This window comes from Pleurodeles waltl, chromosome 10 (assembly GCF_031143425.1).
Source record: "Pleurodeles waltl isolate 20211129_DDA chromosome 10, aPleWal1.hap1.20221129, whole genome shotgun sequence".
In the NCBI taxonomy this organism is placed as follows: domain Eukaryota; kingdom Metazoa; phylum Chordata; class Amphibia; order Caudata; family Salamandridae; genus Pleurodeles; species Pleurodeles waltl.
This window is the reverse complement of record NC_090449.1, coordinates 762686144-762712631: the sequence shown is the minus strand read 5'-3', so window position 1 is coordinate 762712631 and position 26488 is coordinate 762686144. Positions and strand designations below refer to the sequence as shown.

Below are 26488 nucleotides of genomic sequence, written 5' to 3'. Positions count from 1 at the left end.
CATTGTGGGTAAGAAAGTGGTGTGCGGTTCATGTGAAGCACACCATCCTGGACTCACTCAGATGTTTTGTTTTCAGATGGGTCTAGGTCTTGTAGATGTTTCTACACGGCAGCGTCCCAAAGTTCAAAAAGTGTATCCCTCACCATTCAGAGGGGGGCGATTTTGAGCATTGGACAAGCTCTCATGGCCCAAATGTAAAACCAAAACACAAAATAATCAAATGTCCTCTTGCTTGCCATTGGGATCATATCTTTGAGTGTGCGGGGGAGAGCTGAAAGACTTTAAGCCCCTTCAGTTGGGGTGAGGGCATACCCATGCCCATACTGGTTGGTAGCCACCACCCCACTATTGTTTTTTGATTTCCTGGCATCTAGGAGGCTTTCTGACCCCTGGGGAGTGGAGCGGGGGTAAATGCCCCATCTGCCGACCGTTGGGCAGAACAACTTTGTCCCCATTTATTGGGGTTGGGAGTATGGCCATAACCCCAACCTCTTTTTTTGAGAAATAAAACTTTCCTGGTGTCTGGTGGGCTTTCTGCCCCCCTGGGGGACAGATGAGCCTTACAAAAGCAGGCTGATCTGCCCCCTTGGGGGGCAGAAATGGTCTAAAATAAATCCCCCCCACAGAGTAGCGACTCTTGCCTAAGGAGTCGGTCCCCTTGCGTGAAATTGGCACCAAAAAAAATCCCGGTTGTTTAGTGGTTTCTGACCCCATTGGGAGGAGATTGGCCTAAGAAAATAGGCCGATCTGCCTCCAAGGGGGGCAGAAATAGCCTAAAATAAATTTGCCCCCCAGGGGAGCGACCCTTTTCTAAGGGGTTGCTCCCTGTCTGTAAAAAAAAAAAGAAATCCCTGGTGCATCGTGGTTTCTTCCCCCCTTGGGGGCAGATCACCCTAATTAAAATAGGCCGATCTGCCCCTTGGGGGTCAGAAAAGGCCTAATATAAAAATTGCCCCCTTGGTAGCGACCTTTGCCCAACCGGTCGCTCCCCCTAATAAATGTAAACAAAAAAGAAGTCCCTGGTGTCTAGTGGTTTTTGCCCTAATTAATATAGGCCAATCTACCCCTGGGGGGCAGAAAAGGCTTAATAAAAAAATTGCCCCCTGGGTAGCGACCATTGTTTAAGGGGTCGCCCCCCGTATAAATGTAAAAAAACAAAAAAATCCCTAGTGTCTAGTGGCTTCTGCCTCTTCTGGGGGCAGCAGCCTAATTAATATAGGCCGCTCTGCAAAGGCCTAATAAAACAATTGCCACCTGGGGAGCAACCCTTATAATGGTAAACAAAAAAAGACAAACTCCCTGGTGTCTAGTGGGCATTCCTGCAGGAACGCACAGAGAGACATGGAAAGGAAAGGAAAAGTCTTTCCTTTTCATGCCTCCCTGATCTCCCTTGTCCCCGTACCGAGGAGAACGAATCTGTTTCTCCTCGGTCGCGCTGGAAGCTGAACTTCCTGCACGATGGGAGGCGACCTCTGATGAGGTCAGACATCACTGGGCGGTCGGGTTGGGGATTGAGGGGGAAGTGATTCCCCTTCCTTCCCTGCTATAGGCCCATGTGTGGGCGAGCGCTGGTGCAGGACGTAACGGTTACGTCCTGGGCACCTGAGCCGTGCTGCCCAGGACGTAACTGTTACTCCTGTGGCACCCAACTGGTTAATATAGGGAAATAAACATTCTAACTTTCACATAAAGGTGTGGTTATTCATGGCCAAAGGGGTCATGGTGCGTGGAAATTACTGACTCCCAAGATTATTGATACTGTTAATTGATTTTTGATTAGTATTGAAATTGAGTCTTCTGGTGGGATTCGGTCTAAGCGCAGTCAAAAGGTCCATCAAACCTCTAATGTGTCCCCTTATAAATTAAAGCTACAAAACCAAATAAGGTCAGACGCGCTAACAGAGGAATGCCCTTGGGGTCGAGTTGGCACTGTACAAAACTGCAAATAAATAATTATGAGAGTCAGAAGACGTGCAGGGGTCGGGAGCAGGTGCAAAGGAGGACCAGTTAAGCTGCTGCCCTTCTCTGTAACAGATATGGTTTCCCACTGTGGAAAGGCCTCCTGAAGTTGCCCCGGTTTGTGAGGCGATCCTCCGAGGTGCAAGAGAAGTTCTGAGGTGGGGGACTTTTATTTGAGGACGGCTGCAAAGCAGTATTAGTCAACCAGCTACTATTAGCACACAGGACCGGTTTCCAGCTGCCAGCAGGGCTTCTGAAACTGTCCCAATGTTTTTAAATTTAAGGAACGTCACATATTATGAAGCTGAAAAACATTTCCCAGGTTGCAAGTGGAATGACTTTGCAACTTCAAGAACACAACTGTTCAGTTCATAACGTTTTATTGGGCTGCCTTTCAGTGGATGGACGTGGGAGGTGCTTGTGACGCAAGTAAACACTTGGTCATTGCCCATCTATATACAACAAAGGCAGTCGTTAGTATATTTAATATTCGAGCTCGCTTAAGGTTATCACAACAAATGTAGTAGTATCGATCGCTGTAATGGAGTGAGGACTGTGTCTGTCAATTCACCTGTTGAGATCTGCCTATGTAAACTGCTGGAATATGCAAAACTTTGATCAAAAAAATTGAAAAAAATAAAATCTCTTCAATAAGGGTGTTGTGGATATGAAAGACCAAATAAATATGTTTCAATTAATTCTAAATTCCTTTTAGCAGTTCTGAAACTGCTTTCCATTTAGTAGTTTTTTGCTAATTCCTAACAGTCTCATCGTCTGTTTCCCTGGTGTACAAGTATGTTTTTTCCCACTTTTTATGCTGTGCATTCACAGGGCACTGCCAGCTGTGTGATTTCTGTGTATTGTCACCCCTGCTCCTAACCACTTGTGTTTTTGTCGTGCAGGAAAGCTTCTGTGGAACCTCCGTCATTGTGCCAGAGATTGAAGGAGCTCTTCACTTAAGGGAAGACGGAAAGAAATCCTGGAAACGACGATATTTCCTTCTGCGTGCTTCTGGAATTTATTACGTACCAAAGGGGAAGACCAAGGTCAGGAGATCACAGGAAACATTTTAGCAATAAAGCAATTCTTGGCGGTGAAAGTAAAGTATCCCCTAGGCGGAATTTTAAGTGCATGCCTGGTGCACCTGAGAGTTTTTACCCTGACCGCACCACTTGAGCAAATATTGGGATATGATGTTTTAAATCCTTTTGGGTTTTTCCAAGTGTTTGGTTTCTGCAGCCTGATAAAAGTGGCGTATTTATTTTCAGTGCTGGCTTTAAACAACTAGACGCTGACATTTTCCTGAAAATAACACAATTACTGTTCTCCGAGGTCCCGTGGGAAAATCACCATTCATCACCACATTCAAACACTCACTCTCTTTTTCTCTTGGCAAGAACATCAAATACAGGAAGTTTGATGTGCATAACAAAGAGTAAGCGAGCGCTGTTATCTATTTCACACAGATTGCAAGGTACTTTCTTAGGTAAATTGGCCATAAATTTATTTATGAAAGGCTATTTTTAGGTAATTTACTAAAATTATATAAATATGTAATTTACCTATAGGGACCTACAGCCCACCTTCTTCATCCAGTGGGCTGTTGTAGCGTCATTTCAGCATGGTCAGTGGGTCAGCTGATTTCAGTGATAGGTTAGCTTCACTGTGAGGGAGGGCATCCTGTTCTTTCACGATGAGCACAGCCGCACACACAAATGTAGTTGCCTTCGTAGCCTGAGACTACTATGGTGATGTGTGCTTTTTGAGAAAAAAAACAAACTTTTGCTTTTAGCCTGTGTTTTTTCATTTATATTGGAAAGGGCCTCTAGTTCCCCTAACAATAAGGTTTTATTAAAAAATACATGACAAAACAAAGTAAACATTGAGAAAGGCAACCAAAGCCAGACCTGTTGGCTTTGCCGATGCTAGTCGCCACTGAAGTAATGCAGATGTAGAGGCCTGTGCTTAATTCTGTGCACAACCCAAGTCCTTTGTGCTGGTGGCTGGGTCTACAGGGCACCAGTATACATATCCAGGCTTGAAATGCATTTTGTTTTAGGAGCCCCCATGGCACATGTCTACAAATGAGGAAAGAGCATAATAGGCAATTCATACTTAAACAAGCATTAGCAAAGCCAGTCGATTTCGCCATTGGGACCTATTGACTTTGCCAGTGGTTTTTAATCATGATGTACAGCATCCCCGTGCTATGCAGCACAGTTAAAGAATTAATAAAGCCTTTGACTCATCCTGTTGCGTCATTTTGTAGGTGTGCACATCATGCATGCATGAGCCTCCAAAATGACAGATGCTTTCTTTTCTTTGTAGTTACTGATCTAAGTTGGATCCGTAACTAAAAAGAAAAAAAAATGTGCAAAAGCTTATTTGTTTAAAGCGAGTGGGTGAAGCAGTACGTGGATGGAAGCAACACAGGAGGTGGGGAGGACGTAACACTGGGTGGATGCAACACAGCAGTGTTTGGTGGAGGCAGAAGCAACACAGATAGAGCTTAAGCAACACTGGGGAACGTGTGGGAGAAACAACACATAGGGCTCTGGTGGGGAAAAACAGACAACAGAGAGATCAAAGTGGAGGGCTTGGGGGAGCAAACAGGCAAAAGAGAGCAATATGGAGCAGGTGAGGAAGAAGCACACGGCAAAGAAAGCAACCAGAGGGGCAGAGAGAAGCACACGAGTGACAGAGAACACTGGTAAGCGATGGGTGCGCTGTAAGTCCCTGTAGTTTATTGGGATGCTCACAATTTGTCTCACAATTGACAGCACATCCACTGTCTAGTATCAAAACCCCAAAACACAATGACATACTTTGGGAAGAATGCATTTTAATTGAAGGACATTCTAAGTTAAACACATCAATTCACCAGCAACATTCTAGTGTTGTCCACACAAGTATCTGCATTCTACCAAAGTATTTAATCAATGATTTGCAAAAGTCCATCTAAGGGAAAAAGTAATCCAAAAAATTACATACACATTACCCATTCTTTGCAAAGTATTACAGGTTTTGAATTAGTGAAATACCATCCAAACCCTTCTGGATTAAAGTAAAAACAAAACCTGACGTGTTTCGCTGAGTCCAGGTAATCAGAAGAAATTAACCCAAAGTGTCCAAAAGTGTACAGTGATGCACCTGTTATGTAGTACAGAAAAGGGAATTCTCAGGAGTTAACATATCATACTTCTATATCAAAAAGTATCTGAAACGCTTGTCAATGCTGACCCATCAGCTGGAGGTTAAGACCAGAGCCTGTTGTATAAATGATATTTATTGTTAGAAAGGATCATTCAGGTCACTAGATACCCTAAATACATGCTTTGCCATTCTCTGGCACAGGAGTCTTCAACATGTCAATCATGAGATACTAGTAGCTTGCAGAGCGCCTTGATAAATGGTGTCAAAGGGCTGCATCGCCTCCATTACACAAAATCGACCTTATCTCTACTCCATCACTGATGTCAAAGCTGAGTCAATGCTGTGAATAGCTCTGAAACCAACCAGAACAGACTACAAGATCTTAATAGATTATACGATTGTCGAGACAATACCATTCACATGTTTTTCCCAACATCTTAGTTGCTATTTTTTCATGATGGGGGTAATGCTTGTGTGCTTCCAACTCAATGAAACTGAATTTGATCTTAAAGAGTTATTGCTGAGATAATCAGAACTTTTAGCAACATATTTGTGCCTAAGTGTAACTACTTAACAGGATAGGGAACCTCCAGAGAATCGTATTACACTGACAGGAATAAATCTAGGGTTCCCTTCTGGGTGAGGGACTTAGAATTGAAAATCTCAGACTCTAATGCCCAGTTTTAAGTAGTGGACTCTCCAAACTTGGCACTACTCCCTAAAGTAATTTTGACAAACAGTGCCACCAAATTATTGCAACTCTCATGTAGATTCTGAATCCTTATATTTATTCTAGGATAACCCCCCCCCGTGAAGTGCCATCTTTTTGCGGTGCTGACCTGTGTTTTGTTTAATATATCTGTGAAGTTCCTTCAGATATAACTCTTTCTTCTCAGAAGCTTAATCTTTCATTTTCCTTTTTATGTGCTTACAATTTTGTTTCTCTCGGTATAATGTGTCGGAGACCAGGATTCAGAAGATCAATTCCGCCCACGCCTAACTTTCTTAATGAATCCTGCTGGGATCCTTTTACTCACTGATTTGTTCAAAACTTCAGCATTCGCCTCTTTATAGTCAATTTGCCGAGATATTTCCTCAAGGGCAGCTGACCACTAGTCTGAAGTAATTTTGTTCCACACCTGTCTTAACATAATTTTAACAGGCTTGCATGCTCTCTCTTGTACACCCATATTTCAAACAATTCAAACTAGCCCGTGATCAGTCCATGGCAAAATGATATTTTGAGGGAAGCAAATATTTTCTCCTTTGTCAGAATATCAGGCCGAAAGTATGACCTTTTTCTTTGGTTGTGGTTCCTGTACAAATTGATTAAGTCCCAAGGCAGGAGTCTCAAGCCTTTCCAATAGTGACAGCTATTTCTGATCATTGAAAACCACTCTGAATGTATGCCCAATACGGGATTTGATAAATGTACCCAGAGGCCAAAATACAAACACTGCCCCTATGGTAGTCCAGCCCTGCTACAGTGAGCTTACGGCATTAATGTCACAGGAGCTGTATAGAAAGGGTTTACATTTGGGATCCCTTAGGATCAGTTTTGTCCCTTTGCTCTTAAGACAGGGAAAAAAACTAAGAGAGAAAGAGAATGTTAGAGAAAAAGGGAGAGGAAAAGAAAAGGAAGAGGAGCTGAGAAACAAACAAATGACTGAGAGAGAAAAAAAGGCAAGAGAGAGAAAAAAAATACAAAGAAGCAGAGAAATACTTGGAATGAAACAAACCAAAAGGAAGCAGAGAAAGAAAACGGTAACACAAAAAAAATAACCAGGAAAGGTCAAAAAGACACAAAGGAGATGAAGGAAGAGCAAGAAGTTAAGAAAAGAAATAGGGAACAGCCCAACAGAAAAAGAGAAAAAAGAAAGCAGAGAATGAAAAAAGAGAACAAGAAAGAGATGGAAAATAGGGGAAGGAAATCTAAGAGAAAGAAAGAGTAGAAAACGGAAAATAAGAAACAAAGAAGGAGAGGCAGGGAAAAAAGGACAGTAGTGGAGGTAGAACTGGTAAAAAGAAAAGAAAAAGTACAATACAAAAAAATAACAGAGAGAAGGAAAGACGAAGACAGAACAAATATGGGACTGAAAGAAAGAAAGGTAAGAAGACAAGAAAACAGAGAAAAAAGAAGTAAAGAAAGACAGAGATTGGGCAGAAGATAAGAAGTAGAGAATAAGGACTGAAATCAAGAAAGCGGGAAGGAAACTGAATAGAGAAAAAAAGACAAAGGGAAGGAGAAACAAATGGAGAAACAAAGGAAAGAGTTGTTTAGAGTAAGAGGAAAAAGGAAGTTGAAAAAGAAAGAAGCAGCAAAAGAGAAGAGAAATAAAGAGAATAAAAGCAAAGGATAAGTAAGAGAGGAACAAGGAGAAATGAAGAAAAAGTAGAAAAAGGAAGGTGGAAATGAGAAAAGAGAAAAAAGTAGCAACAAATAAGCAAGAGTAAAATAGAATCAAGAAGAAAAAGAAAGAAACTGGAAAAGAATGTGTTAGAAATTGGGTTTCTGGTTGACAGAAGTATGCACCCTGTCTAAAAAGGAACTACAATCCTAGTCAGGGTAAGTCAGATACACACCATAATTTAACCTGTGTTCACCCTCTGGTAGCTTGCCCCAGAGAAGGTCGGCTTAAATTTAAGAGGTAATGTCTAACGTATTTGTGCAACATTTAAAGAGGTAAACAGTTAAAACACCACCTGATTAGATTAATAGAGCATAATCATATGAGTAAAACAACACCAAAACAACAAAAATCCATTATGTAGAAGTTGAAATAAGAATTTTTAAAGATTCAAATGCAATATAGTGCTTAAAAGCTTAAAGCACCAAACAGGGATATCTGGTTGCGCTAGACCGAATAAATCCTAGGTTAGTCCAGCTGAAGTTTTACCTTTTTTTAATTGAACCAAGACTTCCATTTACGGGGAAGAAGTTTGCTGGGGGCAAGGAGAGCATCGCTAGTAGCGGTCCGCTGGAATGAAGAGTTGACAGGGTGTCGCGGACGCACAGACTGGAGCCTCGCTGTAGCAAACGGGATGCTTCCTATGTAAGGAGATGAACTTGAAGCGGCTTACAATGATTCTTTGTGAGAGCAGCACGGTTTTGATGCGAGCAGGCCAGTTCGAGGTTGAGAAGTGCCCAAAATCTTGATTTTAGGAGCCACAAAAACCACATTTAAGGGCCAAGGACTGGAGGAGAGCCTCTTGAAGGTCAGGGGCTGGTTGAAGACACGTCCAGGAGCTGTAGCAGGAGTGTTGGGTGTCTTTTGTGTCCCTGTGAAACAGGAGGCAAGCCAGAAAGCCTCTGGAGTCACTTTGGTTCTGGGATGGAGAGATGCAGGTCCTGTCCTTCTCACTCCTAGACAGGAAGACAGCAGGCAGCAGGTCAGCTCAGCAAAAAAGGAGTCCAGCAAAGTAGCAGCTCAGCAGAGTGGCAGTCCTTGTAGCATTACAGCAGTCTTTCTTCCTGGCAGAGTATCCACAGGTCCAGAGGTGTACAAAGTTGGTGGTGTCCGAGGTCCAGTATTTGTAACCAGTTGTGTTTTTGAAGTGGGGAGACTTCAGAGAAAGGTCTTTGAAGTGCACAGAGGTCTTCCCTCCCTGCCCTGACTCCAGACTCACTACAGGAGGGTATGCAGCCCGTTGTGTGTGGCAGGACACTGACCATCCATCCTGTCCAGGATGGCTCAATAGGATGTTGATGGCCTATCCGTCACACCTAAGCTCCCTGTGTCTGTGGCTGTCCAAAGAGAATGCACATCCATCCATGTCGTGTATGCTCTCATTATTCTAATGAGACTGCTGGATTTTAAGTGGCAGAATCGCCCGCGGTGTGGGGAGACTGAGTCTGACCCACTGCAGGTGACACCTGTTGCTCCAATCTGGGTTTTGTTCCGGCTACCTAGTAGTGCCTCTTCTCTATCGAAGGGCAGGGATGACTGGGCAGCCGAGCACATGACATAATTTGTTTCTCAGGGAAGCCATGGTCACTCAGGTCTCATCCGTTTCTCTCAGTTACATTAGTCTCATAAATACAATGACAAACAGAGGCAGTATATGTTTCATTAATATTTTTAATGAAGCAACTGCATCTTAGATAGCAAAGTGTGAGCTGCAATAACCAGGATGACACAGTATGACAGTATTAAAATTGTGACAAGGAGAGTGAAGCATAAGAATAACGCTACAATATTGTCACTACAGTCAGTAGACTAACTCCTACCTAGGCTATTTCTGCCCTTCAGGTTCCCCTGGGAAGACATCATCCCCCATACCTGAGCAAAGGCCTGCGGTCTGTTAAACAGCTGCAGCGAAGCATTCGGCAATCAGCATACAGACGTGGTTCTCTGGCTGGAATCTCCCTCTAACATGTAAGGGACAGGGAAGTGTTTTTATAACAAAACAACTAATATTCGGAGAAAATGTCCCTACGTAAGAATGTTTTCTATGAATGTCAGAGACTAAACTTATACCACGTTCACCGGCAATGTACCTTGCTGTAGCCTTGGAAAAAGCACAGAGTGAGCAAGAATGTCTTGTTTGAGAACAGCGTGCTGGCCTAGGCAAAACAGCTAGATAAACAGAAAATAAAACAAGACCGTGAAAGTGGCTATTGTAACAATAACAAAATAAAGCCGAATAAAATAGATCTAGGTTAGAGTGCACTACGGCTTGGACTAGGGTGTTAAAATAACGTGCATGGAGCTATAGCTAAAATGGCTACACAACAGTAGGAATCAAATAGTTAAAGTAAGAGAATGCCAACTTTCTGAAAAGTGGCATTTTCAGAACTGCAATTTGAAATGCGACTTAAGTTGTGATTTTAAATTGGGAATTCAGAGACACCAAACTTGACAAACTTATCTCTTCCAGATTAGGAAATACATTTATAAAATGTAATAAGGTAATCCCTATGTGATTTACTTGGATGCTCAACAAACATCCAAGTAAATACAAGTGAAACATCCAAGTGTGCGTATTTGACCAAGTGTCAACATTGATCACTTACAGGAACCAACCTATTATGATGGCTGTTGAGCAGAGGATGACATCAGTATTTTTATCACACCTATGGGTCAGTTCCGGGTTAAGGTGCACGAACCAGTCATGTAGATTATTTAAAAGGCACTACATACACCTGATGTGGTTTATGGAGGATCTGCCGCAGAGGCCGTTTGTGAGTGTTTTGACCGTCTGTACCAGGTAAATGAAGCACAGCATAGTTATTTTGTTATCGTTTCTTCAGTAATTCATGGCAGCAGTTTAATCACTGCGCCTTTAACCCTGTAACATTTCTGGCACAATCTCCAGGTCTTAGCGTTTTTATCCGTTTTATTTTTACCATGCGATAGCAGGTACAAACTTTTGAATAACTCAGTCAGTACTTATTGCTAGCAATAACATGAGCACAGTGGCAATTGACAATGTTTTTTATAGATTCTGACCGCATTATGAATGCATTGTGAGTTCACTGTTAGATATCAAACTCATAACTGTACTTTTCATGGATTGTGTTTCTGGCACAGAGCATTTTTTCCGCATCGTTAACGGAAAACGCAGGGGGCACATTTCCACCTACAATGTAGATGCGCCTTTTAGAGTGAAAACTTAGCTTAAGCCATTAAGGTTACCTCCCTCCTTTCTAGTTAATAATTTGGCAGTTGTAATGTTTACGTCATTTTTGTGTTTCACAGAAGCACCCTTTTAGATTCAAGGCTTGCACTTTCGCTGTTGTGGTGGTGGTTTAGTTAATACATCAGGATTCACACAAAGTCACACTGGACATGCAGTACTGGGACTGGTAAAACCGGGTCACTAATTGTCAACCACTGATTGGAGATATGTTGTCCATGGTTTGTTCTGATGGGACCTTTTTCGTTTTTCATATAACAGTTACCCCTGATGAAGGATTTCACTTGAAATGCATTGGGTTTATGATACAACAGTTATTTATGATGAACTCTGAATTGTTATATGCTGCAGAAACAAGGTCAAAGCAGCATCCTGAATGATATTTGAATACTGGAATCACAATGTCTTCAATAAAACCAATTGAAGCATTGAAAATTACTCTTTCGTTCCGATTAACAGCACCAGTATTGTTGATTTTGTCATTTTGTGGAAGGCTTTAAAGGTTGTGCGCCTTGGGTCTTGTTCAACATGCGACAAGAGGGTTAACTTGCCAGGTAGACACAGCAGTTTAAAACTGTACACACAGGCTCTGCAGTGGCAGGCCTGAGACATAGATAAGGGGCTACTTGGGTGGGTGGCACAATCAGTACTGCAGGTCCACTAGTAGCATTTAGTTTACAGGCCCTGAGCACATGTAGTGCACTTTACTAGGGACCTATAAGTAAAATAAATATGCAAAGTGGGTAGAAGTCAATGTTAACCATGTTTTAGGGAAGAGAGCACAAGCACTTTAGCACATTAACAGTGGTAAAGTGCACAGAGTCCTAAAGCAAGCAAAAACGAAGTCAGAAAATGGAGGGAGGCAGGCAATAAGTTAGAGGCAAGACTACCCTAAGGTTGTCAGGTTTAACAGAATGCACAGCGAAGAAGGAGGGAAGCAAGAAGTAGTGCAAGAAACTGTAAAAAAGATGGGAAGAAAGAGAGAAAGGAGAAAGAAAGAGGAAAAGCAAGACAAACAATAAAATAAATTAAAAAAAGTAGAGAAAGACATGAAAGGAAGGACAAAAGGAAAGAAAGACAAGAAATTAAAGAAAAGAAGAAGTAGAGAAATAGTTTTTCATAAGAAGGCAGGCTGCATTAACCTGCACTGTCATCTGTCAAGACTTTAGAGAAACAGGCAGTGTTTTACATGGCTGCCTTTTCAGGTAGGCAGCTGCAGGACTGGCTCTAGGGCTGGTGGCGCCCAGTGAGAAAATCCTTTTTGGTGCCCTCCATGACCTCCTCGGATTTCCCCACTACCACCTGGCAAAAGTGGTCCTAATCTTTCTATAGGCCCTCTGCCACATACATTTCCTTTATTTTAAAGTGCTGATAAAGGTTGGCTTTACTAATCCACTCAGTTATCCACACAAAATACAGGTCTGTTCTTTTCAGCAGGCATATTAACCATGTGAGTTACTTTATGTCAAGTCAAAACTGCCCATAGACAAAACGCTGATCTCACTGTCTAGCAAGAACATTAGTCACAAAAGTTATGTTGACATTTTTTTGCTGCCTGCAAGCTAGACATTAAAGGAACTCTGCAGCAGGTGTTTTTAAATTGTAAGTTATTGGTAAACACAGCTTCCCCTCTTATGCCTGTGACCCCTCCCCCCAGGTCAGCGTCCAGTGCAGCCTCACCAGTCCCACTATCCTAAAGCCAGCCCTGGGCAGCTATATAGTCTCGAGCCTGCTGACAGGCAATTATCATGTGGGATCTACTCAGTGGTAGCCTGTGAGCTACTGGTAGCTCGCGATCAACCTTTTGGAGACCACTGCCCTAGGACACAGCAAGTCTCCAAGAGTTCACCCACCCCTTCTTGGGAAGGGCAGTCCAGCCATACATTGAAATCACTGAGCACCAATAAAATTGCATAATTTAAAACAACTGGGGAAGAATGCTCATTAACACGCTATAGGTACCTGTAACAAATCACCTTCTTTTACGACCAGGACGGAGATAAAGGTACTCCTCACAGTCAAAAGCTCATCAGAAATTAGTTCACCTGTGGTAACCTGGTGAACTACAACATCTGCAAGCTAACGTCCTCTCGCTTTTGCACAATTTAACCTAATGATAAGGAACCTTTCAGGTTTACTAAAGCTAATGTTAGATTGGACTATTCCTGCAGACAAGTCTCAGTTAAAAACAAAAAACATAAAATTAAATTTAAGAGTAGGTATGATTAAAAAAGCCTGCCCTGCCTCCAGCATGAAAGCAGCGGTAGGACTGGAAGGAGCGCCCTGGCTGGGTGTTCCCAGGCAGAGCGGTATCCTCTTCCTGCTCCATCCAATCCAGCACTGTGTTGCCAGGATGGATAGAGCCTACTGCGCATGTATGGTTGGCCGGCCCGAGATGACCCAGCATGCATAACACACTGAGGGGGAGTGTTGTGTACTCACCCTCAGTCCCTGTCACGCCCGTGGCCTCACCCGTTTGGCAGTAAAAACTTAATAGATATAGTTTATTATGTTTTTACTGTAAAAGGTTTGCAGCTGCTGCTACAGGCGGAAGGGGGGTGATGCTCCTCTGCCATAGCAGAGCAGCTGCCTCTATGGATTTAACATTTTGTAGGGCACATTGAAGAACTGAAGTAGGTGATTCATCACACAAAATCCTCATATAGTTGTTGGTTATTTTCTTTTCCTGTTCTAGTGCAGCGACCCATTCCATAATTTCACCACAATTCAAGGAACAGAGGGGATAGTAAGTGACCTCTTGAATAGGTAATGCATTTCCGATCAGTGTAAAAATGGGCAGTATACCTTGCACTGAACATTCTCTAATGGGCGCAGACATAGTGGCCTTTGGCACATGGACAAGCTCCATCTACAACTGAAATACTGTGCATTGGCTCCCTTGCACATGCTCAGGTTAAGTCCAGTCTCCGGTCTTAACCATTGTCTGTTATTAGTGCATGCAATTTTAGGCGGCCTTATTCAAACAAGCATTGGCAAAGGCAATAGATCTCGCCTATGCGATTGCGTTTTAGCCATGCTGTACAACAGTGTGGTTGCTGTTCAGCATGGCTAAAAGTTAGTGGCATGGATTGGAGTGGGGGGTTAGATTGGAGTGGGGTAGAGTGGAATATGGTAGATTGGGGTAGAGTGCTGTGGGGTTGATTGGTGTGGAGTGGGGGTAGAGTGGGGTAGAATGGAGTGGGGTAGATTGGGGTGAATTGGAGTGTGGAAGTTGGGTAGATCAATATAGTAGATTGAAGTGGGGTAGATTGAAATGGGGTAGATTGGGTGGAGTGAGGTAGATTGGTGTAGATTGAAATTGAATGAAGGAGACTGGACTTAGATCAATTGGGGTAGATTGGAGTGGAGTGAGGTAGATTGGGGAAGAGTGGAGCACAGTGGATTGGGATAGATTGGAGTTGGATATATTGGAGTGGGGTAGATTATAATGGAGTAGATTAGAGTGGAGTGGGGTATATTGGAAAGGGGTGGCTTAGGGTGGATTGGAGTGAGATAGATAGGGGTGGGTTAGATTGCGGTATATTTGAGTGGAGTGGGATGGAGTAGGTTACAGTGGAGTTGAGTTGAGTGATGTAGCGTAGATAGGGATAGGGTGGGGTAGACTGGAGTGTGGTAGATTGGAGTGGGGTAGATTGGGTAAGGGTTGGGCAGATTGGAGTGAAGTAGACTAGAGTGGAGTAGATTGGGATAGATTGAATTGGAGCGGACTGGATGTGTTACATTGGAGTAGGGTAGTTTGGAGTGGAGTAGGGTAAGGTAGACTGGAGTGGGATGTAGTGGGCTGTATTCGGACTGGAGTGGGGTAGATTTGATTGGCATGTGGTAGTATGGAGTGAAGTGTAGTGGGTGGATTGAAGTGGATTTGCGTGGGGTAGATTGGAGTGGACTTGGGTGGAGATGGATATATTGGAGTGAAGTCGAGATTGGAGTGACATGGAATAGAGTGGGGAAGAGTGAAGTGTAGTGGGATGGATTAGGGTGGAGTATATTGGAATGGAGCAGGGTAGTCTGGAGTGGGGTAGACTGGAGTGGAGTGGGGCAGAGTAGAGTGGGTTGGGATAGATTGCATTGGGGTGGGGTGACTGGGGGACAATGGGGTACAGTAGATTGGAGTTGTGGTGGACTGGATTAGATTGGAGTGGGGTAGATTGGAGTGAAGTGGAGTGAGTTCGATTTGGGTGGTGGAGTGAGGTAGAATGGAGTGGGATAGATTAGGGCGGTGGGGTAGATTGGAGTGGTGTGGAGCAGATTGGAGTGGGGTGGATTGTGGTGGAGTGGTGTAGATTAGGGGTGGAGTAGGGTAGAGGGAGTAGACTGGGGTAGAGTGGAGTAGTTTGAGGTAGGTTTGAGTGGGGTAGATTGGGGTGGAGTACATTTGGGTGGAGTGAGGTAGATTGGAGTAAAATGGGGTAGACAAGTGGAGTGGGGTAGATTGGAGTGAGATAGATAGGAGTGGGGAAGATTGGTGCGGGGTAGATTGGAGCGGGTGGATTGGATGGGGTAGATTGGAGCTGAGTAGTTTGGGGTGGAGTGGAGCAGGGTAGATTGGGTGGAGTGGGTTATATTGGACTGGATTGGGGTAAATTTGAGTAGCATGTTGTAGATATGAGTGAAATGGAGTGTGGTAGATTTGGAAAGATTAGGGTAGAGTGGGTAGATTGGATGAACTGAGTAGGTAGATTGAAGTGAGGCCACTTCGATATATCCAGCTGGAGTTGAGTGGAAGGAGTTAGATTGGGGAAGAGTGGAGTAGCAAACTGTAGACTTGAGTGGAGTGGACTGGAGTAGATTAGAATGGGGTACAGAGGGGTAGATTGGGTGGATTAGAGTAGGGCAAATTGGAAGGGAGTGGGGTAGATTGGAGTGGGGTAGAATGAAGAGAGGTGATTGGAGTGAGGTAGTTTGAAATGGGGTAGATTGGAATGGAGTAGATAGAAATAGATTGTGGTTGGGTAGATTGGGGAGGATATATTGGGGTACAGTGGGGTGGGGTAAATTGGAGTGGATTTCGTTTGAGTGAAGTGAAGTGGGATAGATTTGGATAGAGTTCAGTGTGGTAGAGTGGAGTAGAGTAGATTGGAGTTTGGTAGATTCTGGTATATTGAAGTGGGGTACATCGTGAATGAGTGGGGTAGTTTGAAGTGGCGGAAGAATAGAGTGGAGAGGAGTTGGATAGATTGGAGTGGAGTTTGGAGTGGAGTGGGGTTAATTGGAGCGGTGTAGATTGGGGTGGAGTGGAGTACATTGAAGTGGGGTAGCTTGGTGTGGATTCGGGTAGATTGGAGTCAAGTATGCTGGATTGAAGTACATTCGAGTGTGGTAGACTGGAGTGCAGTGGAGTAGAATTGGGTAGATAGGAGAAGAGTTGGGTTGATTTGAGTGGACTGTAGTAGATTGAGGTGGAGTCAAGTGGAGGGGGATTAATTGGGTTAGATTGAGTGAAGTGGCACAGTGTGAAGTCTGCATAGTGTGGTAGTGCACTGTCATTACAGAAACACATTTCAATTGAAATGACAATTACATTTACACTGAAATACAGTGACATAGACTCTCCCTTTGGTAATGAGACTTCTGGATTTTTGGGTGGCAGCACCACCGAGCATGGGGGACTGAGCCTGAGCCCACATTGTGTGACAGCTGTCGGCCGAACCCCTTCCTCTAGCTAGCAGCACCTCACAAATACCCAAGGGTAGAAGTGATTTGTGGCAGTCTATTGCATGCCACTCTGACCACTCAGGAGAGTCGTGGTGGAGCAGAACCCATCCCTCTCTCTCAGACATTTGGGTCTCACACATGCAAGGATAGAACAGAAGCAATAGGCTTTATTGAAGCAACTATGTTTTAAGTAGGAGGAGTTGAATGGGGATTATAAGGAAAATTAAACACAGTGTTATAATAGCGGTAATCACAAGAGAACAGAAGCAGGATTTTGGTTCAATAGGTTTTATTGAAGCAACTGCATTCAACGTAGGAGAGCATGAAAAGCGATTATAAAAATAATGAAACACAATGTTATAATAGTGATAATCACAAGAGTGAAACACAAAAAAAGTCCTACCATTCTGTCTTATTAGTGCGCTTCATATTCCTACCTACACTACTGAGTTCCTACATGAGAGCAAGTAACAGTATTAGCCCTAATCCGCTCTTCTGGTCCTGGGAAGGAAACCCAAACCCCAGACCTGCTTTGAGGTTTAGAAGAGGTCTGTTAGTCTGCTAGGAGTCCTGCCACGTAGATGAAGAGGAACCAGAAAGGTTTCAGCAGAAACTGCGACGATGTGCATCACAGGATAGCAAATTGGCTGGAATGTCCCGTTTATGATGTTGTGGGCAGTGTGATATTTTATAGAAACATATCTGTTATTCTAAGAACTTGCCCTGATGTGTAAACACATATTTTCTTTATAAGGTAGACAGTGTTCCCTTTAGATCAGCAATACCTGGTAATCATCATGGGCAGTCCTGGGTTTGGCACTAGGTGAGAAATGTTGTGCAAAAATGAATAACAGTTTCTGCAAGGAAGGACAACTGATAAAAGGAATAAAAACATCTCCAATAAATGAAGCATAGCTAAGAAATAAAAGGAACAAAAGTGAAATGTAACTGGGTAAAAGGGTACAGGCCTCAGGACAAGAACTAAATAATGTGCCCATGTAAAAACTCTACAATACCCTCACGACAACGGTTTTACTGCACTTAAATGATAATATATGCACGTCATCACCTAGTGTATTGATGTGCTTTGATCAACCACACTTCAGAATTACAAAGAATATGTACTTTATTTGTACTAATTCTGATACATTTGGAAACATCAGCACAGTTCATTTTGTTTGTAGTGTGCTACGAAAAAAACACCATCCTTTCTTTTCTTACAAGGGTACTCAGGAGGATTGTCACATAAGTTCTCTCTCTTTGAAGTCAGAGAAAGAAAAATAAACACCAAGCTCCTTGGAAGAGAAAGCCTGACATTTGACCTTTGTCCTTTAATGCACAGTGTTAGAAATGGGGTCTCTGGTTGACAGTCAGGTTACCCCCTGTTCAAGCAAGGACCCTCACTCTAGTTAGGATAAAAGAGAATCAGCCTCAGCTAACCCCTGCTTACCCCCTTGGTAGCTTGGCAGAGCAGTAGGCTTAACCTCAGAGTGCTGGGCGTAAAGTATTTGTACCAACACACACAGTAACTTAATGAAAACACTACAAAATGACACAACACCAGTTTAGAAAAATAGGAAATATTTATCTAGACAAAACAAGACCAAAACGACAAAAATCCAACATACACAAGTCAAGTTATGATTTTTTAAAGGTTTAAAATAAAAAGAGTCTTTAGGTAGTTGTAACAACACACTAGCGCTGCTAGCGTGTAAATGTACCTGGTTTGCGTCAAAAATAACCCCGCACGGGCGGTGTGCGTCGAAAGTAACCCTGCACGGCTGTGTGCGTCGAAAACAACTCGGCACGGCGGTGCGTGTTGAAAAAGCCAGCCACACGACGATCCGAAAGTCCCGCGGCGCAGGGTGCGATCTCTCAGCCTCTGTCAGCGATGCTGCGCGTCGTTTCTCCTGCTCCGGGCGTCGGTTTTTCGGTCGCGTTTCCTGCAGCGTCGTTTCTCAGCTGCGGAACCGGCGTCGCGTCGTTTTCTCAGCCGCGATCGGATTCGCGTCGATCTTTTCTCCGCACGGCGCTCGGTGCGTGTATTTTTGTCCTTAGGCTGCCAGCCTCTCCTTTCAGGGTCCCAGGGACTGGAAGGGCACCACAGAGCAGAGTAGGGGTCTCTCCAGAGACTCCAGGTGCTGGCAGGAAGAAGTCTTTGCTATCCCTGAGACTTCAACAACAGGAGGCAAGCTCTACATCAAGCCCTTGGAGATTTCTTCTTCAAGATGGAAGGCACACAAAGTCCAGTCTTTGCCCTCTTACTCTGGCAGAAGCAGCACTGCAGGAAAGCTCCACAAAGCACAGTCACAGGCAGGGCAGCACGTTTTCCTCAGCTATCAGCTCTTCTCCAGGCAGAGGTTCCTCTTGGTTCCAGAAGTGTTTCTAAAGTTTGTAAGTTTGGGTGCCCTTCTTATACCCATTTTAGTCTTTGAAGTCACCTTCCTTCAAAGGGGACTCACACCTTCTTGTGAAATCCTGCCTTGCCCAGGCAAGGCCTCAGACACACACCAGGGGGTTGGAGACAGCATTGTCAGAGGCAGGCACAGTCCTTTCAGATGAGAGTGACCACTCCACCCCTCCCTCCTAGCAGAGATAGCTAATCAGGAAATGCAGATCACACCCCAGCTCCCTTTGTGTCACTGTCTGGTGTGAGGTGAAAAACAACCCAACTGTCAAACTGACCCAGACAGGGAATCCACAAACAAGGCAGAGTCACAGAATGGTTTAAGCAAGAAACTGCTCACTTTCTAAAAGTGGCATTTCCACACGCACAATCTTAAAATCAACTTTACTAAAAGATGTATTTTTAAATTGTGAGTTCAGGGATCCCAAACTCTACATGTCCATCTACTCTCTAGGGGAATCTACACTTTAATCATATTTAAAGGTAGCCCCCATATTATCCTATGAGAGAGAGACAGACCTTGCAACAGTGAAAACGAAATTGGCAGTATTTTCACTGTCAGGACATATAAACCACATTACTATATGTCCTACCTCATCCATACACTGCACCCTGCCCTTGGGGCTACCTAGGGCCTACCTTAGGGGTGCCTTACATGTAAGGAAAGGGAAGGTTTAGGCCTGGCAAGTGGGTACACTTGCCAAGTCGAATTTACAGTGTAAAAATACACATACAGACACTGCAGTGGCAGGTCTGAGACATGATTACAGAGCTACTTATGTGGGTGGCACAACCAGTGCTGCAGGCCCACTAGTAGCATTTGATTTACAGGCCCTGGCACCTCTAGTGCACCTTACTAGGGACTTACTAGTAAATCAAATATGCCAATCATGGATAAACCACTTACATACAATTTAAACAGGAGAGCATATGCACTTTAGCACTGGTTAGCAGTGGTAAAGTGCTCAGAGTTGAAAAGCCAACAGCAACATGTCAGAAAAAAATAGGAGGCAGGAGGCGAAAAAAGACTGGGGATGACCCTGCATAAGCAAAAGTCCAACACGACCCCCTACCAGCCTAAAGCCAGGGGAGAACAATCAATACCTTGATGTACTTCCCTGATTGGGGCGATAGAACAGGGACCCAGGCCCACAACAGCAGGGGCATGTTCCAGTTCTACGCCTTCCTGACTCCAGTTGGATCCCTCTGTCCATACTCTCAGGGCCCACTAAGCTAACCCATGGGGAACCCTTCTCCACATCTACAGACACCATCTGTGCAACACCTAACTTTACTTTGCTCACAGATGTATTGCAATGGGCAGATAGTACCACCAGGGCCAACACAGTGGTGTTGCCCACTCCACCCCCGGGGTGTGACTCTCGTCCTCCCCCCCCCAGGGGCAACTCTGTCCACCAGGACAGCAAGCCACAGTGGCCCCAGACAACTGTCAGGGATGAGAGCCCGACCTCAGGCCTCTCTAACCACTGTGACTGTGGAGAGTGGGGGGTGGTAGCCCCAGGTGCCTGGCACCCTTTGACCACTCTCTCTTCCACCAGGTCAGGGATGACAACCTGACCCTGGTCCTCCCCTCTGGGGCTCTGTAACCTCCCTGCAGAAGCGGCACCCCCAGAGTCAAAAACTGTCAGGGTGCTTGTAGAAGCAGTCCTGCACAATTCTTCCACCAGTGCAGGAATGTTAACCTGCAACTGATCCTCCAACCTGGGGTCTGTACCTTCAGGTTGGACCAGGGCCAGGGGTGAGGCTTCCCTCCCCCTGCCCTCTCTTCTGGGGTCCTGAACCACCCAACTAGGAGTGGCCCCCCCAGAAGACAACATGGTAGGGGCACTGTTAGCAGTAGCCCCTTCCTCCAGGTCAGGGGGGACACCCTTAACCTGGCCTCCCAATCCAGGGTCTGTACCCACAGACTGGATCACTGCCTGGCAAACCAGGACTTCCTGGGGGGCATACCTACCCCCTACCAGGTCAGAGTTTACCCTCTGAACCTGGTCATCCAACCTAGGGTCACCACCCTGCGGTTGAACCACTGCCTGGCACACCAGGACTTCCTTGGGAGCACACTTACCCCCCATCAGGTCAGAGTTTACCCCCTGAACCTGATCATTCAACCCAGAGTCACCACCCTGCGGTTGAACCATTGCCTGGCACACCAGGACTTCCAGGGGGGCACACTTACCCCCCTCAAGGGACACACTGTCCCGAAGGGCCACACAAGAGTCTGGCTGGCGCAGGTCCCCTGACCTCTGCCCATCTGACAGAGTCTGGATTCCCCCCAACCCAGAAATGGTCTCACCAAGGTCATTCATGGGGGGCTCTGTTCTCAGAGCTGACCCCTGACCCTCCAGGTTCTCCACTGGGGTCCGCAACCCCCTCTCAACCCTCTGTCTGGACTTCTGCACCCCCTCACTAGGAGTGGTACTGCCAGACACCAGAACTGGTGGGACGCTGGCTACAGCCGCCCCCCCAAGTTCTCCTGACACTGTGGGGTCTCCCTCAACAGATGGCCCTATGGTACAGGCTAGGCTCCCCTCCTGGTGTTCCCGCAGGGAACCCTCCTGGACCTGGGACCGGATCTCGGGCACCTTGGGCCTCAACCCATCCCCATTCCCTCTCCTCTGAGACTGGACATGGGGTCCCTCACCCATCCCACTACACTGGGACCTACCTGGGACACTACAATCCTTCCCTACCTCACCTGGTTGGGAACTACCTAGACCACTCCTCTCAGGAGCACCCCCAAATGCCTCTTCAGACTCTCTGGTACTCACCCAGAAGTCTGCCTCCATTGTAAGCTCCCTGGGGTCAGAGAACTCACACTCCACCTGGTGTTGGCATAGCTCTGGAAAATAAGGACTAGACATATGCTCTCCAGCAATTACATCACTCAGCCCCTCACATGAATTAACCAAAGTACCCTTCACCCAACCATCCAGTGACTCTGCTTTGACAAAGCACCCCACATCACCCTCCTGAGACTGGTGAGACAGTACCTGACTGTCCCTGACACTCAACCCACACTCTTCTGGGATGTCTTCACACTCCATAACCAGGACTTCTACCTGGGGGGAATCCCTCTCCCTGTCACTCTCAACTAGAGTCAGTAGAGTGTCCCTCCCACCAGTAGGAATATGACTCCCCATGCCAGTTCCCCAATCCACCTCAGGGACCCTGTGCATCACTGGAGCTACCTCACACCCCTGAACCTCCTGGCGTGTGTTAACTCCCTCCTTCAAGTAGGGCACCACCTCTCTGGGCATGTGCACTTCTGCAGCATCACTGGATATACAATTGTTGCTGCCACCATTCCAGCTGGACTCAGCCCTCATGACTTCCAGCTCTTTCAATTTAAGCTCGTAAGCATAAATAATTTTTTTAATCTCTAAGTTCCTCCTCCTTTCTTCCAACTCCCAATCGAGCTTTTTCAGCTCCCATTGGTACTCCCTCTCTGCCTGTCTGTCCTGTAACTCTTCAGGAGTCAGACCCTTGGGTGACACCCTGCCATCCCTCCTGGGGACCCTCCCCCCAGGCGTAACAGGTTCCTCCACTACACCACTGTGTATCCTCTGCACTTCCCCCCCCCATATTCTCCTCCTCTGTGTGCCTTCCAGCCTTCTTGATTGTCACCCAGGCCCTCTGTGCCTGTTGCAGCTCCCCCTCCCTGGTGGAGCTCTCAGTGGGACAGTCAAGATCTTTAAGGAACTGTTTCAATTGAGCAACTGAGTACTCCTTCAGTTTCTCCATTTCAAACACAGCTCCAGCTGTTGCATCTCCAGATTGAGACATGATGGTCACAAGTGCAAAGTTCCAAAGGCAGAAAAAAAATAATTTCCCAATGAAGTAAAAAGAATCAGTCAAGGGATCAGCAAAATCATGGAAGTAGAATAAAAAGAGTCCTTAAGAGAAAAATCAAAAGATCACCAAACAAGTAGTATGTGGTCACGTAGTGGTCTGAGATCAAAACAGTAGTGTACACTTAATTACTGTATGTCAAGTACAAATACAAGTCCAATCCCGACCGCTGGTCACCAATGTTAGAAATGGGGTCTCTGGTTGACAGTCAGGTTACCCCCTGTTCAAGCAAGGACCCTCACTCTAGTTAGGATAAAAGAGAATCACCCTCAGCTAACCCCTGCTTACCCCCTTGGTAGCTTGGCAGAGCAGTAGGCTTAACCTCAGAGTGCTGGGCGTAAAGTATTTGTACCAACACACACAGTAACTTAATGAAAACACTACAAAATGACACAACACCAGTTTAGAAAAATAGGAAATATTTATCTAGACAAAACAAGACCAAAACGACAAAAATCCAACATACACAAGTCAAGTTATGATTTTTTAAAGGTTTAAAATAAAAAGAGTCTTTAGGTAGTTGTAACAACACACTAGCGCTGCTAGCGTGTAAATGTACCTGGTTTGCGTCAAAAATAACCCCGCACGGGCGGTGTGCGTCGAAAGTAACCCTGCACGGCTGTGTGCGTCGAAAACAACTCGGCACGGCGGTGCGTGTTGAAAAAGCCAGCCACACGACGATCCGAAAGTCCCGCGGCGCAGGGTGCGATCTCTCAGCCTCCGTCAGCGATGCTGCGCGTCGTTTCTCCTGCTCCGGGCGTCGGTTTTTCGGTCGCGTTTCCTGCGGCGTCGTTTCTCAGCTGCGGAACCGGCGTCGCGTCGTTTTCTCAGCCGCGATCGGATTCGCGTCGATCTTTTCTCCGCACGGCGCTCGGTGCGTGTATTTTTGTCCTTAGGCTGCCAGCCTCTCCTTTCAGGGTCCCAGGGACTGGAAGGGCACCACAGAGCAGAGTAGGGGTCTCTCCAGAGACTCCAGGTGCTGGCAGGAAGAAGTCTTTGCTATCCCTGAGACTTCAACAACAGGAGGCAAGCTCTACATCAAGCCCTTGGAGATTTCTTCTTCAAGATGGAAGGCACACAAAGTCCAGTCTTTGCCCTCTTACTCTGGCAGAAGCAGCACTGCAGGAAAGCTCCACAAAGCACAGTCACAGGCAGGGCAGCACGTTTTCCTCAGCTATCAGCTCTTCTCCAGGCAGAGGTTCCTCTTGGTTCCAGAAGTGTTTCTAAAGTTTGTAAGTTTGGGTGCCCTTCTTATACCCATTTTAGTCTTTGAAGTCACCTTCCTTCAAAGGGGACTCACACCTTCTTGTGAAATCCTGCCTTGCCCAGGCAAGGCCTCAGACACACACCAGGGGGTTGGAGACAGCATTGTCAGAGGCAGGCACAGTCCTTTCAGATGAGAGTGACCACTCCACCCCTCCCTCCTAGCAGAGATAGCTAATCAGGAAATGCAGATCACACCCCAGCTCCCTTTGTGTCACTGTCTGGTGTGAGGTGAAAAACAACCCAACTGTCAAACTGACCCAGACAGGGAATCCACAAACAAGGCAGAGTCACAGAATGGTTTAAGCAAGAAACTGCTCACTTTCTAAAAGTGGCATTTCCACACGCACAATCTTAAAATCAACTTTACTAAAAGATGTATTTTTAAATTGTGAGTTCAGGGATCCCAAACTCTACATGTCCATCTACTCTCTAGGGGAATCTACACTTTAATCATATTTAAAGGTAGCCCCCATATTATCCTATGAGAGAGAGACAGACCTTGCAACAGTGAAAACGAAATTGGCAATATTTTCACTGTCAGGACATATAAACCACATTACTATATGTCCTACCTCATCCATACACTGCACCCTGCCCTTGGGGCTACCTAGGGCCTACCTTAGGGGTGCCTTACATGTAAGGAAAGGGAAGGTTTAGGCCTGGCAAGTGGGTACACTTGCCAAGTCGAATTTACAGTGTAAAAATACACATACAGACACTGCAGTGGCAGGTCTGAGACATGATTACAGAGCTACTTATGTGGGTGGCACAACCAGTGCTGCAGGCCCACTAGTAGCATTTGATTTACAGGCCCTGGCACCTCTAGTGCACCTTACTAGGGACTTACTAGTAAATCAAATATGCCAATCATGGATAAACCACTTACATACAATTTAAACAGGAGAGCATATGCACTTTAGCACTGGTTAGCAGTGGTAAAGTGCTCAGAGTTGAAAAGCCAACAGCAACATGTCAGAAAAAAATAGGAGGCAGGAGGCGAAAAAAGACTGGGGATGACCCTGCATAAGCAAAAGTCCAACACACAGCAAGTGTGACAAGTTAAGAACAAGATTTAAAGGCCTGTTCACAGAAAGCAGGTTTGTGGAAGAATGCAGTAGACATGGTTTAGGCAGCGGGGTGGGCCAAATTGAACTTGGAGAGCCTAGAGCAAATAAAGCCAGCAAATAGAAAACCAGAAAGTGTGACTTACAAACCTCAAAGCCAGTGGTAATCAACAAGTGGATTACATTCCTAGGTCAACTTTCTGAAAGTTCCCAAGGTGTAGGCTACAACGTATAATACTAACACATGACATCACAAATTTTTTTTAACTTCCCCTATGAACTTTCCACTATTTAAATAACTCTTATAACTTTAAAATGCAAAGAAAAGAATGAAGACTTAACTTGTACAAAAAAACAATGTAGCTACGCTGTTGCACTCCAGCCCAACTGAAATACTCTAGGCTAGCTCTCTTGCACATGCTCAGTCTGCCCTGTACAACTTGGGAGCTGCCATAAACAATGTCTGTGCTCAGAGTGTTCAGTTTTAGGTGGTCATGTTAAACAAATGCCAACAAAGTGTGTGCAGTTAAAAACGTCCCCTCAGAACTTTCTTCAGTTTAAATTCTCTCCTAGAAACGTTAAAGTGATGCAAGGAAAATAACGACGACTTAAATTACTACAAAAACCAACTTAGCAGCATGGACACACTCCAGTCCGACTGAAATACTTTGGGTTGGCTCCCTTGGAGACGCTCAATATTCCTCCACCAGCTACAGCCCTCCCTTTACTGGCGCCTGTGCTCAGAGCGTGCATTTTTAGGTGGCCATGTAAAAAAAAAACACCAACACTTCGCATAATCTTTAAAACTTCACCTCAGAAATTTCCAGAGTTTAAAATGACTCCAAGAAACTTTAAAATGCAAAGAAAACAATTTGTGTAAAAAATGCAAAAGACATTTTAGGTGCATGAGTGCATTCCAACCCAAAAGAACTACTGTGGCTGGCTCCCTTGCACATGCTCGATCTGCCCCCAAGAAGGAGAGTGCTGTCTTCACTAGCATCTCTGCGCAGACAGTGACATTTTCAGCAGCCATAAAAAAAAAAAAAAAAGTTCTTTGCCAACATTTTAGAAGAAGAAAGTGGGAGATTTAAAAAAAAAAGTTGAGAGAATGTATTGCTCCAATTGACTTCTATTGAAGTGATGGCAATTGCAGGCGGGAGACAAGCAAAATAAAGCCTTTTTTGCTTTAAAAATTGGGTTGTTCCCATCTGAATCACGTCTCTTGGCATGTATGCTGACGCAGCACATACACTTTGAATCTTCCCCTCAGAACTTTTCACCATGTAAAATCAATTCTAGAAACTTTAAAATACAAATAAAACAGTGAGGACTTAATTTATGCAAAATACCAATTTAACTAATCAGACGCACTCCAGCGCGACTGAAATACTGAGGACTGTCTAGCTCTGCACCAAAAACTAGGGGCCAGATGTAGGTAGCCTTTTGCACGTCGCAA

General features: G+C 45.0%; 1 protein-coding gene across 2 annotated transcripts in view; it reads left to right on the top strand.

The window, feature by feature from the left end:
- APBB1IP (amyloid beta precursor protein binding family B member 1 interacting protein) overlaps positions 1 to 26488 on the top strand; it is an 895472-nt gene that overhangs the window by 713236 nt on the left and 155748 nt on the right. For both annotated transcript variants that reach the window (XM_069211356.1, XM_069211357.1), the window contains one exon: positions 2862 to 3005. In XM_069211356.1, the coding sequence (XP_069067457.1) occupies positions 2862 to 3005 (144 nt within the window). The remainder of the gene's footprint in view (positions 1 to 2861; positions 3006 to 26488) is intronic.